The sequence below is a fragment of the Ruditapes philippinarum genome, unplaced genomic scaffold (assembly GCF_026571515.1).
Source record: "Ruditapes philippinarum isolate M1 unplaced genomic scaffold, ASM2657151v2 ctg5289_1_1_1_1, whole genome shotgun sequence".
Classification (NCBI taxonomy): domain Eukaryota; kingdom Metazoa; phylum Mollusca; class Bivalvia; order Venerida; family Veneridae; genus Ruditapes; species Ruditapes philippinarum.
Genome location: NW_026853676.1, coordinates 83,207 through 100,055, shown reverse-complemented (window position 1 = coordinate 100,055; position 16,849 = coordinate 83,207). Strand labels below are relative to the sequence as shown.

General features: G+C 32.7%; 1 protein-coding gene across 1 annotated transcript; it reads left to right on the top strand.

Annotated features, from left to right (window-relative positions):
* The first annotated feature begins 6,502 nt into the window (after positions 1-6,502).
* Positions 6,503-16,125, top strand: LOC132737520 (amiloride-sensitive amine oxidase [copper-containing]-like). The gene is made up of 4 exons (XM_060724817.1): positions 6,503-6,751; positions 12,079-12,239; positions 12,560-12,793; positions 13,642-16,125. The coding sequence occupies exons 1-4, from the start codon at positions 6,563-6,565 to the stop codon at positions 15,596-15,598; spliced, it is 2,541 nt and encodes an 846-aa protein (XP_060580800.1). The 5' UTR covers positions 6,503-6,562; the 3' UTR covers positions 15,599-16,125.
* The last annotated feature ends 724 nt before the right edge of the window (positions 16,126-16,849 follow it).

Below are 16,849 nucleotides of genomic sequence, written 5' to 3'. Positions count from 1 at the left end.
CAGATAATAAAGGTACTTTGGAATATCGAGTTGTGATGTTATTTTTAAGTCCACTTTACTGGTAAGGGATCACTTGGGTCAAGGTCATTGGTGCTAATAATAGATTATTATATTTTATGTTTATAAAGCTATGTATTTGACTGATGCCTTCATGTTAAAATGCAAATGAAATGGGGGCATAATTGTCCTACGGGGACATTTCTATTGTATTATTATTATTCTATTTGCTATATAGCATTGCATCGAGTTTGATAATGGCAAAAATTTGAGTAGGGGGAATGACAGGCGGAAATAAAATCACGTGTACCGAAAAATTGGAGTCGGTGACCCCATATTTGTATACATTTAGTAGAAAATCTAAAAAAAAGTCAGGATTTTTTGATTGAGCCACTCTAAAACCGAAAACAGTCTGTAGCTAAACTGAATGTCATTTTTACATAAAAATAACATTTTTCTTTCCATTTTTCAAATATTTGTCGGCGTAAAACGATAATTTTTATATAAGCATAAAGGAAAACATAATTTCTATTGAATACAATACAATTTAAGATAGTTTGTCTGCCTGTGGCGTGGTAGTGTCCGTAACAGTTGCCAATAAAATGCAGCGAAGTCATGTTCCATAACGGACTTTGGTGGTCAATTTTGGCCTCACGTGTACAAAAAAGACTAAAACTATTGAAATTAAATTAACGGAATCTATTCTAAAATATGATCAACTTTATGCATGCCAATTTTCAAGACGCTTCTCGAAAGTTCGCAAAGTGTCACGTTCTACCTTTTAATTATCATTTTGATGGTGAAAGTACTGATGATGATGATGATGATGAGAGATGATACTTATTATCCTGATGCATGTTAAGTGTGATAATGATTTGATAATGATGATACAGTTGATGATTTCATAATGAAAAGGCAGTTCAGGCTTATTTATTCCATGATCATGATAAGGAACGTGAAGATGATTATGACGAAGGTAATGACGATTTTTATGATTATTTAAGTGATAAGGGTAATTTAGGTGATTATTGTAATGATTTCAATGATGATAATGTAAATGATGGAAGTGATAATGATTTTGATAATGATTGAGGTGATAATGGTTTTGATGATAATGGACATGATGGTTTTGTTTGTTTGTTTGTTTTATTGAATTTTACGTCACACCGACACAGTATAGGCCATATGGCGACGTTCCAGCTTTACTGGTGGAGGAAGACCTCAGATACCCTTCTGTGCATTATATGGTGATTTCAATAATGATGATGATCGAGGTATTGCTGTATTCGATATAAATCTTAAATAATACACGAACCGTTTTTAAATCATTTATTACGAATCATAAAGCGAAGTAGCCTTAGTGAAATTTCATATATAATAGCAAAAGCGATTGCACTATATTGTTTTACTGAGGCAGAAGCTCGACCATATTATATAAATGAAGACTCGCAGATTGTTTTAAAGCAGCATTTCTCCAGATTTCCAGGATTTTTTTTTCAAAATATTTTAAAAAGTAAAACATTGTCAAAAGAACATAGAATGTTGTTTATACAATGCATACGTAGAATTACCGGAAAAAAAGGTCAGAATATGCAAAAATAGCCCTAACTGCAGTAGAAGTGTGTGGATGCGCTAGTCACGCAGAAGAAATGTGATAACTGCGTTAGTCACGTAGTAGAAATATGATAACTGCGCTAGTCACGCAGTAGAAATATGATGAGTGCGCTAGTCACGCAGGAGAAATGTGATAAATGCGCTAGTCACGCAGTAGAAATATGATAAGTGCGCTAGTCACGCAGTAGAAATGTGATAAATGCGCTAGTCACGCAGTAGAAATGTGATAACTGCGCTAGTCACGCAGACGAAATGTGATAACTGCGCTAGTCACGCAGAAGAAATGTGATAACTGCGCTAGTCACGCAGAAGAAATATGATAACTGCGCTAGTCACGTAGTAGAAATATGATAACTGCGCTAGTCACGCAGTAGAAATATGATAACTGCGCTAGTCACGCAGTAAAAATATGATAACCTCGCCAGCCACGCTGTAGAAATATGGTTACTGCGCTAGTCACGCAGTAGAAATATGATAAGTGCGCTAGTCACGCAGTAGAAATATGATATCTGCGCTAGTCACGCAGTAGAAATATGATATCTGCGCTAGTCACGCAGTAGAAATATGATAACTGCGCTTGTCACGCAGTAGAAATGTGATAAATGCGCTAGTCACGCAGTAGAAATGTGATAACTGCGCTAGTCACGCAGTAGAAATATAAAAATAAAAACTGCAAAATCAGTAATCAATTTTTTTAATGTTATTCATTTTACAAGTGAAAATACACATGTATTTCAAATATAATAATGTTTAAACTAAATGTATAAGAAATGCTGATTCAGCGTTTAATTTTACATGTGTTTGCAAAAACACATAAAGGTTAATCGCCAAGTAAAATTTTGGCGGTACAATACAAAGTACAGAAAATTATGATAAATTGCAAATTACATATAAACATATTTTTGAGTGCACTTAATTTTAAACAAACGTATGAGTTTTAAGTAAATTCATCTCTTAGTTGCATCACTGAATATACAAATTTTGCTAAGTAAACTGTTAGCACTTACTTTTTTGTTTGCCCATTGCATTATAATTGATACAATTTTATTTGAAATAGGCCATTAGCAAAAATATCTAGGTAAACATGTGTTCCCTATAAGGTCATTATAAACAATTTAGAAAAAAAAATGATACTCAGTTTCAGTTTGTTTCATATTGCATTTTGTGCAAAAAAAACAAACGTTGGTTTCTTTCAATATTGACGTAACTATAATACTTAATGAAACTTTTACTTGAAACTTTTTATTTAATTAAACGCCTGTTTCTATTTAACAATATTCAATTCAACGGCGTTGTACAGTACATATAAACAAGAAGAATAAAACTGTGAATGCATAAGAATATGTGGATCAACATCAAATGAAATAAAAGCTTTTACATACAATTCCAATTAACATATTTCTAAAAAATTTCAGAGACCATAAAATGATAAACCTGATTGATATACATGTAGCATAAGATACGATTATTTACATACATGTAACTTGATTACAAATAGATTAAAAAGAATAAAACATTCACTTAAATTGCACATTCATCACACTGTCAGTCATCAGTTATATGTTACTCATGTTTATCTCATTTCAGATTTTAAAAAAGTGACTCAAACTTTCTGAAAAAATGTGTTTTATGATTTCTCTTAAATACATCAATATTCTTAGATTGTTTCAACTCTAATGGCAGCGGATTCCACAATTTTGGACCAATAGTTCCGAAACTTCTGTCACTAAATGTTTTTCTTTTATTGAATGGAATAACGTAGCAGTTCTCAGAGGTTTTAGTTGAACGTAGTCGGGTATTTGGTACTTGTTTAGTTAGGAGTTCAGACAGGTATTTTGGAGCATGACCGATTGAACAATTGTATACAAAAGTCAAAATTTTATATTCGATTCTAGATTTGATGGGCAGCCAGTGAAGGTCGAACAATGCTTGCCTTGAACTGTCAAATTTCTTTCGTTGCAGAACTAACTTAGCGCACATGTTTTGAATACGTTGCATTTTTTTTCAATTCAAAATCGGATACACCATAAAGAATGACATTGCAATAATCCAAGTGTGACATTACGAGTGCTATAACTAGTATTTCAGCTGCTTCTTTGGTGAGGTATTTTCGAATACGTTTTATTCTAAGATAGTTTAACATTGCAGTACGGCACTTTCGTTTGACATGTTCCTTGAAATTTAGTGTTTGGTCTAGAAATGCGCCTAAATATCTAATGGACTCCTCGGAGTTGATCTTATCTCCGTTAATACAAATGGATTTTAGGTGACACTTTTCGAGTTGTTGAGAACTTCCAAATGTTATGAATTCTGTTTTCGATGAGTTCATCTTGAGTTTATTAGCGTTCATCCAGTTGTTGATATCAATCGCACCATTTTCTAATTCAGCGATTGCAGAAATTTCACTATTTTCTTCAGTCGGTTTAAAACGTTTGGTTGCAGTATGGTCATCAGCGAATCCATACACCGATAATCCAGATGGAATCACGTCAAACAAGGTTCCCGCATACGTTAGGTAGAGCCAAGGCCCTAAACAACTACCCGATTACCGCGCTATTGAATAATCATAATTTCTTGTTCAGAAAATTCATATGAGTTAAAAAGTCATTCATGAAATGCACATAGTTAAAAGGTTGTAAAACTTTACAGTGTTAAAACATGCAATTCAGTAAAGAAAACTTTATATACGCGCAATTTCTTTTTAAGACGTTCTGACGATGTTTTGTAGATAAAAGTACTTTAACATTGAAGAAATGTAAAATGATCTGTACTTAACATGATATTGTGCACATTTAAACTTGTTTACGGACACATTGAATGCATATTTAATGGCTTATACATACCTCTAAATGTTTCGAGGGCTTATCGCATATCAAAATTAATAGAGCAGTGTAAATAAGTTAGTCATATTTGCTTGTCGGTGTTATTTTGTTAAGCAACAATTTATAAAATTAATTTGGCTTCGTGTTTCATATTTATCGCATTCGATGTACTTACTGTTATAGTCAACACTTTATCTTTTCAATATATATTATAAAAAAGAGAGAAAAGTTTCCTTCCTTCAGCGTCACTTTTGTTGGAAATAATGATATAAAAGGCTCATTATGCTCCATGTTCCAGAAACGCTTTATTTTCATTTTATAAAGAAATAATAATAATAACAAGGTTAGCTTTTAAAAAAGCTAGTAGCGACTCGCTTCGTAATTTTTTTCAAGGGGTGTGTTTAAATGTAAAAATGACAGTTCTGTTAGCTGAAGAGACTATTTATCAAAATAAAAGTGAAGTCAACACTGGCCCGGTGCCCGATGGCCAGTGTATATAAGTTCAGGCCTGTGTAAATTTAAGAAAATTTTGTTAATTATTTAGTAGAATAAATTCAAAACTTGAATTCGGGCCAGAAAATTCAAAATCTTAAACTCATTGACTGAAAGTGACATATAAAGTTTTCTCAGTTTAACCAAGATGAGTATGAGTATATATGAAGGTGCATGTAAACAGATTGAATGAAGAACCTATGTCTATGCACATTTACTATATGGCCTGTTGACCTTGACCACAAAATGTTAGATAGGTTTATTTCATAAAGATGTCTCTTTGTACAAAATTAAGTTGTAATACATGTATGTTATTTAGTATTGGAATGAGAGGCACAAGTCCTAAAGTAAACACAAGTTGACTCAATTCAGCCAGAAAAGCCGGGATCCTATTAAAAAATATAGGGATCCCGGAAATTGACCAGTCTAAGAAGATGTTTTTCAGATAAGCCGGGATCCTATTAAAACATATAGGGATCCCGGGAATTGACCAGTTCAAGAATATAGTTTTCAGAAAAGCCGGATCGTATTAAAATGTAATAGATCTCACGGATTGGCCAGTTCAAGTATATAGTTTTCAGAAAAGCTGGGATCGTTTTAAAACATATAGGGATCCGGGATTTGACCAATTCAAGAAAATAGTCTTTGATTTTTCCAATTAATTAGGCATATAATTATAAGTATTGTGATTTCCGCATTTTATGTTTGTTAATAAATAGCTCTAAATATATCTATATTTATAAGTTAAATTAATTTAACGTTCATTATATCAATAAAAAAATTAACGTTTAATGGCCTTTCATTACGACAACAATCAACACAAATATAGTTCATTAGGTTTTTCCTCCATATCTTATACGATCCCGGATCCCGGGCGTCCCGGATCCCGGCCAGTAAATACATACACTAAATACCGGAAAGGATAAAATGACCGGAAAAAAGGAAAAATAAAAAATGCACAGAACCAGATGTACACTTATGTTAATTAACCAAACGAAAACTTACTACAAAGAAAACAGGTGAAATCGCTAAATCAGAAGTCAGTGTAAATATGATTTATTGAAAAGAATTCATATAGACAAACATTTTAATCATCAATATATCTTTGCGCTCAAAACAATACTTGCTGATTTTTAAAAATGGCGTGAAAATTGAAGGTTTTTTGACGCTATGTAAGATTAAATTTGATTGGCTAAATAATTTTGGATCCTAGCCCTGATAGATAAATTTTGTAGAAAGCTGGAAGCCAAGCTTCGATTAAATTTTTGGATAGCTTCGGAGTTTTAGGTTGTTTCTGAGTAAAATCCTACCGTAATACCGGCTCGCCGTGGCGAGCCGGCATAAAAGCTTTCTCACATTAATGTACTTGCGTTGTAAACCAAAAGCATGTCGATAATTAACGACATTTTCGTCGTCCAAACGTTGCACTACGCTTCTTTTATTTTCATGTTTCAAATCCCCGTCCACGGATATTTGAGAAAAGAAAAAAATAGCATCGTGGTGTATGGTACATGTCACTTGTAAATATCTAAATATCCATGTTTATAAACTTCTCCAAGCGGAACAACTGCAGGCTATATAAATTGTTTACTTTATACGTTAATGATAACATGTAAAGCAAGGATCTTTGAAATCACATGGAGTTCGACAATCATTGGAAAGAATATAAAGTGTCGTCATCGAACCAGAGAGAGAGCATGTCACGGCGGGACTTCTGCTGGGCTCAAATTGTTGGTGTACTTTTGGTGTCCATCGGCTTTACAGCGGGAATCCTTGTAGGAATTTATGTATACCATGGTGGACCAGATGCAGAAGTTAATTGCAAGGTAAGAAAACCTCATTTAAACAATGGATTATAAAAACAAATAATATTAATATACTAATATTAATATTTATTAATACAAGTTAAGATTCCTTGGTTTGGTCGATGGTTGACGGTCCATTAGTCTGAACGATATCAACTCGATGAATATTAGTGAGCATATCAAATTATGCAAACTGAAGTTTAAACACATATAGGGGTTTCATCGGTGTGTGATATTGTGTCACTCACGTGACCAAATAATCATATGATCCTCTTACTCTTTAAGTTCTTCTTATTTTGGGCTAAAAAGCAAAGAAGTTCTAAAATATAACTCAGCTTTAGCGGAAACAGTTGGTCCTTTGAATTTCAAATTTTCAAACGAATTTAGTTATATTTTTATATATCGCATTACCGTCGCTTGTTATTTTTTTGTTTGTTGTTCGAGGGTTTTTTCATTGTTGTTGTAGGTGGTGGTTGTGGTGTATGGGGGTCGGGCGTTTGTTGTTGTTTTTATTTTGTTGTTGTTGTTCGTGGTAAAAGTGTTTCATTTTGTTGTTTGTTGTTGTTGTTGTTTTGTTGTTATTTGTTTTGGGGAGTTTTTTGTGTTTTTTATATAACTTTTTCATATCTCTTTTTAATTTATAACATATAAAATCATAAATACAATATAATACAAAATATTTTCTTGTCCCAGTGCATATCAAATCACTATTGTACTCTATCTAGCCTCGTTTTCATTTTTTAGTAAAAAAATTCTAATCAAATTACTTTTGTACTCCGTCTTGCAGCATTCGTTTTCATTTGTCCAGTCAGAACAATGCATATCAGATTACTTATGTTCCCTATCGAGACACGTTTGTATTTTCTAATTATGATTATTGTACTCCGTTTAGCCTCTTTTTCATTCTCAGATTCTAAAAACCCATAATAATAATAATAATAATAATTATCATAATAATAATAATAATGATATTAATAATTATAATAATAATGACAATGACAATGGCAATGGCAATAACAATAGCAATGATAAATAATAATAATAATAACTGTGGTGTAGTAAAGATGTCATAATACGCTCGTGTACAGCTGCAAATCCTATATTGGACTCGGCTACTTTCCGCCCAATATAGGTTTAACAGCTTTGTGTTTGTCCAATATAATTCAGTATTGTACTCAACTATGTTGTTTTGTATAATTAGTAACAATATCAACCATTCAATAAACATATAAAAGTACAGGTCATATTAATGCCTTTATTTTCTTGAAATGATAAAAGTGCAACCTTTGCCTAAGTGTAATATTTATACATTTGTATATTTATACATTTGTATACAAATTCTCCCTGTAATTCAACTCTAAGGATGCATACGAATTGTATAAAATGACATTTTAAATTAAAATTAGTGAAGGCTGATACAGGTAAAACACTTAAGTTGATGTTGTTTTTTTTTCTCAGCATCTTTAAATCTTGTCAGAGCGGAACCTTATACAGCAGTGACTGATATTATCAGTTTTACGTTTAACTCCGTAAAATTAATAAGAAATAAGTAAAATAGATATAATACGTACGAAATCTTTCTTCATTGTCTCAATAAACAAACGATTCAGTGAACGAGATAGGTACGCATAGCGTAATGGTCATTAGTTAATTTCTTTTATTATTTTTGTCTGTACCACACCCCCGATAAATAATTTACAAATACTTTAACAGCCCTTGTGTGCCATCCGAATATAAATAATTTACACATACTATCATATACTATAACAGCTCTTAGATCCGAAATCTGTTTGTTTACTGACAGAGAACAGAAGTTTGCACTTTATCACTTAAAATTCATAATATTAAGTTTGTGCCAGATTTTTAAACAATAAAACTGATGAAGTTGCGAGCGAAATCCTCTGCTTATTTTGGACATGATTATATATATAAGGTAGATCTTAACCAAAAAATGTTAAATACATCTAGGGCAACACGTCATTTATAATTTAAAAGCACTATCTAGTAAATTTTTGCATTTAACTTGTATAATAGATACGCATGGAAGTTGAATATTTATATATGTCGTAATTATAAAACGACTGTAATAGATTGTACGGTCTCCTAATAAGCCACCTCACCCTGACTACAAGAATAGGTTATATTATTAGTTATAAAGATTCTTGACAGGTTATATGGTCATATATAAACTGTTGTTTGTATATATAACCCGAGCCGCTAAAAGTGACGTTACAAACGTGCAGTATTATAATATTTGTTAACATTTTGACAGGTTTCATGACCCAATTGTCTGTACATATAACCCGACACATAAGGCAAGAAACCGTTTATCAACGGCCATATAACCTGTCAAGAATCTTTGATAACGAATTTATAATACATTTTTTTTAAGAGAAAAATAGACATTTCTTCATATATTGACAACAACCGTGTATATAAAACTATACATACATAACGGTTATCAAATGAAAAGCGACGTTACAAACGTGAAATTTAATATTAGTACTTGTACACTTGATGAGATGTTAGTACTAGTATGCAGTATCAAAATATTAGTTATTTAGATTTATTTACGGTCAAAAAACCTGTCGAGAATCATAATAACGAATTTATAATACTGCAAACTTCCTTCATCAGACAAAACTTCTCTTCTGAGCGTGCTCGTTGCTGAGCACAGGGCATCGGCAGAAAATTTGAAGACTTTGGATGACGTAAAAAGATCGCAACTTGAACTACCCTTTTATTATTGTCTCAGGCTACTGTATATTTAGGTTCTCATTGACCGCCGTACAGTGACCTATTTTTGGCTCAAAATTCATATCCTTCGCTAATGCTCCGTGGAAATCGCATGGAGGTAAATCATCACCACTTTATGCTTCAAAATTATCTCTTTAAGGGCATGACTGGTGACATGTCCGGGGTCCATAATCGACAGCGAAAGCTGCCATACCGGGCGGATGGGCCCCCATTCAGCATAGACTACATACATACTTATCAGATTTTTTTCCACAAATCGACCGAAACCGTGCATATAGATCATTGTAGATTATATAAAAGTCACGATTATCCAACGAAAAACGACGTTACATGCGTGCAGTGTAATAAAAGCATTTATGCACGCTCACAAAATGTTGTATGAGATATTAGTAAACAGTGATAAATACAAATATTTCATTTGTGTATGCTATTTGAAGTGAATAAAACTATATTCAATGAAATAGATTTTTATATAATTTACAAATAGTACATTAAAGTTGTTTCAATAATTGTTTGGTCGGTTTTAGAAAGAGGAAGGAGTTGTAATATAGAATGTCTTTGTAATCTATCACACATACGCATCTTTTAGGTAAAAAGTAAAATACAAACCAAAATAACAACATTTTTTCCAACACAGTAAATATACGGTAATTTTTTAATAATTTATCTTAATAGGATCAAGTTCAAGCCCCGTGTCCCCTAAGATTTTAAGTTCAGGATTAAGATCAGAATCAAATTTAAAAATTCAAATATGCACTATTGTTTATCATTATAGAATTAATATCTAATATTATGTTGATAGAATTGGACTTAAAATAGCATGTTTATGAATTTTTTGAATAAATTTATTGTTATTTAACAAGATACAGGCATTTTACAGTTGATCCAAATATTGATCCTGATCCTTAACTTGATCCGATCTTTTTTGATCCGGTTATTTTTGAATTCGTTTTGTTATTTGTCATCCCAAAATATGGTTATGTGCAAATCAGCATTTTCTTCTTACAAATGTGATTATGTACCATTTAATTTTAGTAAAATACAGTATGATCAATTTTAGTTTTATAAACCAATAAAAATAAAATCAGGATCGAATGATAACGATAACGTCAAACAAACCAAACATCAGTAAAATGTTTACGAACGCAGTTATATACCAATGTTATCTCTCGTTCATTTGTCGGCACAGCTGCTGTACTGATCAATGGAAGTAACTGATGCAAGGAGTTTGTCATATACCCTGATCATAATTTCTGTCACTTTTGTAACTTTGTTAGATTTGTTATTAAGCTATCCGTGCTTTAGGTATGAGTAAGCTGAGATTCACATAGTAAAGATATTAAGATGATCTTTACATTGATTTTATCTTGAATGGTATCTTTTTGACCTTTCGTTGAACTTTCAAATGCAACGTTCAAACAATCATTTTTTTCGATACGATTTATGTAAATGAAAATTTATCTGTTACGGGTCAACTGTTCGGAAAAGAGACACTTGTATATGCTTGCATATATACTGTACAAGTTGATATTTCCGCGTGACGAAAAGTTAACGAAATAAGAATTCCAAACATTTCGCGTGAGGAAATATTAGCAAATTGTGCAAGGGTCGAATTTAATGACAGGTTGGTTCATATTTACGCTAAATGAAATTTTCCCCAATATTTCCGCGTCGCTAACTTGACAATTTATACAGTACATATGATTTCTATGTGGCGGCTTATGAAATAAAGCTCGTTAAGATTAGTTTGAATTTGTAAAAACGATTTGTATCTAAACAAAGTATTTATAAAAGGGATGAATTTGGTTTAAATATAAATAACTTGTTTCACGGATCTATACCCCTCGCTTCATACATCTATGTTGTGGGCTGAAAAAAAAGTGTTACTTGAACGTGTTGCAAGTGAAATACTTAAATAGGCCTAATATACGCATTTCCTACAAAACGCTCCCCTTCTGTAAGGTTACCGCTGCTGTAAATAATTCGGTATTTCAAAGCCATTTATGGTATGTTAATAATTATTGGTCATATTAATTGTTTTAGGTAAAATTACCAATGTTTAATTCTTTTTATGACAAAACTAACACTAAATCATGCTGCAAGTTTATTACTTAACCAATTTAAACGGGCACGCTACATTTTCCTATTACGGGCCTATTAGAGATTCAATAATGGGCAGTACTTTAAAAACTTTGTAACTGGGTTATTGTTTGGGTACTGTTTTAATTCATAGGGCTTTTTGTTTGTTTGTCTTGGTTTTCTTTTTGTTTCTTTTTGTCTATACTGATGCTAATATGATCATTTGATTATCTATATATATATTTATTTTCACGAGTTATTATTACATATTTTAATTATTTCGCCTTACATAACAATACCATTGTGAGATTGACGCAAAATCTAAGTTATATAGGCTCCATAGTGTTGATGATTTTTTTCAACTTGCTGTACCATAGCAGTGAACTCCCGTATGTTTTATCTCACTTGGTCTATTTATGCAAGATCTGTGCGGGTTTTTTTCCTTGTGCTAAAACAATTTCTACTTAACATAGGTTAAACGATTGAATATTACTTAACTTCTTTAATTGCAGAATATTCCCGACACCTCATATCAAAGCGGAAGTAAGACAGAACAGACGACAACTGCCGCCAAAACAACTACCCACCAGTCGACTGGAAGAGGAAAGACGACAGCCGATCACATGTCTTCATCGTCATCAACATCCGCAGATAGTTGTCAAACTTGTAAAAAGTATGATTTAAACATAACTGGAATATTTCATTAGCATTCAAGAAAAGGTTTTAAAATAATTAATTCAAATAAAATGATATGGGATATGGCGAATTTTAAACAGCTTAACGACGTGAATAAAGGGAGTACTAAGTCAATACTTAACTCAGATGTACGATTGTTTTTTGCCATTTATTACGAGGACAACACTGAAGTCCTTATCAAACTTATTATATCAAAGTCAAAGGCATAACTATATAGAAAAACATTTGTCCCATAAAAGTGAACAAGATTACCTATCATATATATTGAGTTCATTTTTATCGTCGTATTACTTTTAGGGGTGCAGCAAGGCGACCATGGGATGGCAAAGATCCAGAGATATTCGCACCACTCACAGCAGACGAGATGGAAAAGGTCAATGAGTTCATGATCACAAATAATTATGCAGACGATGTAACTACCATGTCAAAAGTTTCACTAAAGATAAATTTCCTCACGTTCATGTACTTGTTTCTACCAAACAAAAACGCTGTTCTAGATTACAAGGCTGGAAAAGGTCCATATCCCGGGAGGTTAGTATTTAATCTTGCCCAGTGTAGTTTTAGTAGATATCTGGAAATATCAACGGGACACATTTCTTCAATTTTATATTTTAAAGTATTTCACATAACGGAAAATAAAAATGGTCAAACGTTTGACCTCTATTGATAATCAAAATAAAGTTTTATCGTTTGGTATTATTTTATGACACCAACATTTGTCTGCTGGAATATACCAAATATTATATTTTTGTAGCGTACAGAATTTTCCAAACGGCATAACAATATGTCTTGCTGTTGGGCGGCTGTAATATTCAGAACAATACCTTTTCTTTAGCTAATCTTTAGCTAAAGCGACCTGACTGAGGCACAAATTTCTAGTTTCGTACATATATTAACTTTGACACGTAATGGAGTGTTATGCAAATGATAAATAAATATTTAATAGAATTGATAAAAATGTTTGAAAACTGCAGCGAAATTGTCTAATCTACATGCCATCATTTATATCTAAGTTACAGTCTACTGATTTTAAAATATCTTTAAATATATGACTATATAGAATCAAATTATGTATCAATTACCAATTTTTTAAAAGCCTTATTTTTTCATGTACTGGATAAGTTTGAATGCACTCATTTGCAAAAAGATATAGATACTTTAGTTAACAGGTAAGCATATTTGCGGTGTTAGAGATGTTGCAAAAATATGTAAAAGCCCTACTTCAAACCGACCCTGCAAAATTTTCCGTTTTGCCGTTTGTGCTATGAATCAATATCTGCATTACTTTTCAATCCTTAATTAGAAAAAAGTGATGATATTAAGACATTTTAGCTTAATTACATACCTTATATTATATCACTTTAAAATTTCAACTTTAGGTATGCTCGTGTTCATGTTGCACGGGGTGCTCGTGCTGTTCCAGATTATATGGAATATAAGGTCGGACCTCTCGGAGCTGCTATAATGACAGTCGAACAACTTTACAATGATGGAGAGCTTGTATTTAATAGTCGTCCATACGATGATATAGAAAATGGCCTTTATATTGAGTTGTTAAACAAAGAAATCAAAATACTCGAACCACTTACTAAAGAAAGTTTTGACGGCGCATATTATCCACGGGAGAACAATGATTTACAATTTTGGGTTTGGAATGGACCACCCGGAGCGTTAGCTGATGAACGAGAGACTAGAGTCATTGCGTTGTTGAATCCGTTAGCTCCAAACGGTATGGATTACCTTGAACTTGACTTCCTACCCCTATCGGCTACCATACACTGTCCAGGAACGGACTTTGATCAATGGTATATCTATGACTTCTACTACTTAAATCAAGGACCTTTTCCTAACGCCACATCTTTGCTCACTGCTTACCAAAACGGTTCCTTACGTAAGTTTAAATTACCTGATGGGTACCGTAAAACTGTCCTTGATCGTCATCTTCCAGATCGGGATACGGACCAACCATTCAGGCGTAATTCTTTCTTATCTGCGCCAAGAACATATGAACCCGATGGACCAAGATACAGCATTCGAGGATATAATGTTGATTGGATGGACTGGAATTTTGATGTCACTGCTGGCCAGCTTCGTGGTCCTGGACTCTTTGAAGTATCATTTAAAGGCAATAAGATAGCTTATGAGATTTCTTTAAATGAAATTGCACTTATATATGGAAGTGGGTCATCTGGGCAAACAAATGTTATTTATTCTGACTCTTCATACGCTATTGGGAATTACAATGGAGTTGTTAAGTCTGTTGACTGTCCTGAGCATTCGACAATTCTAGAAACAGTTTTTTGGCAACAATCAAGTGCTTCGCCTTCTTCATCGAAATCTATTTGCATTTTTGAAGCAGACGGACAAAGCGCTCTTTGGCGACATAAGGCTTATGAGTTTCAAGGCGGACTCAGAAATAATTACCTTGTCGTCCGTATATCTTCCACTGTTGTAAACTATGACTATATTATAGAGTGGCACTTTTACCTTGACGGGAAGATATTTACAATCATTACTGCAAGCGGACTACTTCAGGCAACATTCTGGGATCATGAAAATCCTTTTATGGGATCCGAGAAAGGAAGAGATGCGTTCGGATTCAGAGTAGGTGACAATGCCCATGGACAAATACATGATCACATGTTTGGTTTTAAAGTTGATCTTGATATTTTAGGAACAGATAATTCAATGGAAGTTATACATTGGAAAAATTCTGATGCTCTTTCCGCTTTACGCAGCCAAGTCCCAAGTGTGTCAGAAGTTCCACCATATTTTCTTACTAACTGGACCAGATATATAGAGTATGAAATCGTTGAAAAGGAAACTGGAAAGCGAATAAATATGGATGAACCGAAGTATTGGGTAATTGTCAATGAAAACGAGAGAAATAAATGGGGGAATATGAGGGGATATGAGATAAAACCCATTTCTTCTGCTGCACAGACGCTTTCAGAAAATCATCCTGCAATGTCTGCTTTGTCTTTTACAAAATACCACTGTGCCATCACAAAAAGAAAGGAGAACGAACAGTACCTGGATTCGTCAAGTGACACACAAAGACTTGACAAACCTTTAGAAGACTTAGAGAAAATGCTAGATGGCGAGTCTGTTAGAAATACAGATGTTGTTAATTGGGTATCTGTTGGATTTTTACACGTACCTACCTCCGAAGATTTACCGATGACCAACGCTGTTCAGGCTGCATTTGTTCTTAAACCTTTCAATTTCTTTGATAAAACTCCAGTTTATGATCTGCAGGGATATTTTGATACAAAAACACTCAATAAAACCGAAAGACCACCTCAACATACTCCATGTCTCGAGCCAAACTACTAAATCTTTTTGTTTTCTTTTTTTGTGCATCCAAATAATTTGTTTTCTGTCCGTTTTTAATTGTGTTATTATAGTGTATATTGAGTTAGTGTGTATATATCATTTACGTGTATAATGCGTTTATCAAATAATTCAACCCTATGGCATTATATGCAAACAAAACCATTCAATGTCGGACAAAGTTTTGTAAAAAAACTTATTATTCAAATATCTTTATTTCCGCGTGTAACAATTAAGATACTCATTATGACGAAGCTGCTTTAAACGATATAACTAAAGCTAGTTGAGTGAACTTTTACATGTATGGCAATTGGAAGAATAGCAACCAGTTGAAATCTATTTAAAATCAACGGACAATTTTGCATTTAAAAATGTTAAACAACAGTTTAAATTTCTGATTATTATCTGCACCAGTAATATACATGTATAGTAATATAACATTAATAATATACTTTTTTATATTGTTTTACTCTTTTAAAGTGATAATACTGGTCAAACACTTCGCAAAAATACAAAAGCGTTTATAATATCGTCATAGACCCTTCTCAAATTATATGCATACCTGGAATTCCAGAACCAGAACGAGGTTTAAATGGCACGAATGTAAACACACTGACCACTCTTATCTCACTATATAGCCACGATGTCGGGTGTTTATAAAGAAAAGTTCTTATTATCATTTTGTGTGCCAATGTGCTATTCTGATGGTAAATATAATTTACCATATTCCAAAGGATAAAGATTAAAAAAACACACAACAAATTATGGATGACTAATTTTCTAAGATAAGAAGGGATAAAGGGTCATTGTAAAAGGTAAGCACCTAAAAATAATATTTTGTAAACTTTGACCACTTTATGAACAGAATAATATTTTTGTAAAAATACAGATTTTGTATATTTAGAATAAAATAATGGGAGAACTGCTTGCTTTTAATCTAACAGTTATAACAATTTAAACTTGTAAATTGTAAATTATTATCAGTTCAAATTTATGTTACAAATAGAGGATTGAAGCTGACTAATAGTTACCATATCACTCCTTATTATAAATATATGTTGTATATTTTAGGTCACTGAATCTACTGTGGTGTGTTCCAAACATTTTAAACTGAGGATTACAACTGGACTCCACTTAAAAATGGCTCTATTCCACCAGTGATTAATTTGGTTGAACAAACAACTCCAATTAAGAAGGCCACTTATATGAAAAATTCTTTCACCAAAGAAAATGCTCATTGATAGGTAATTTTTA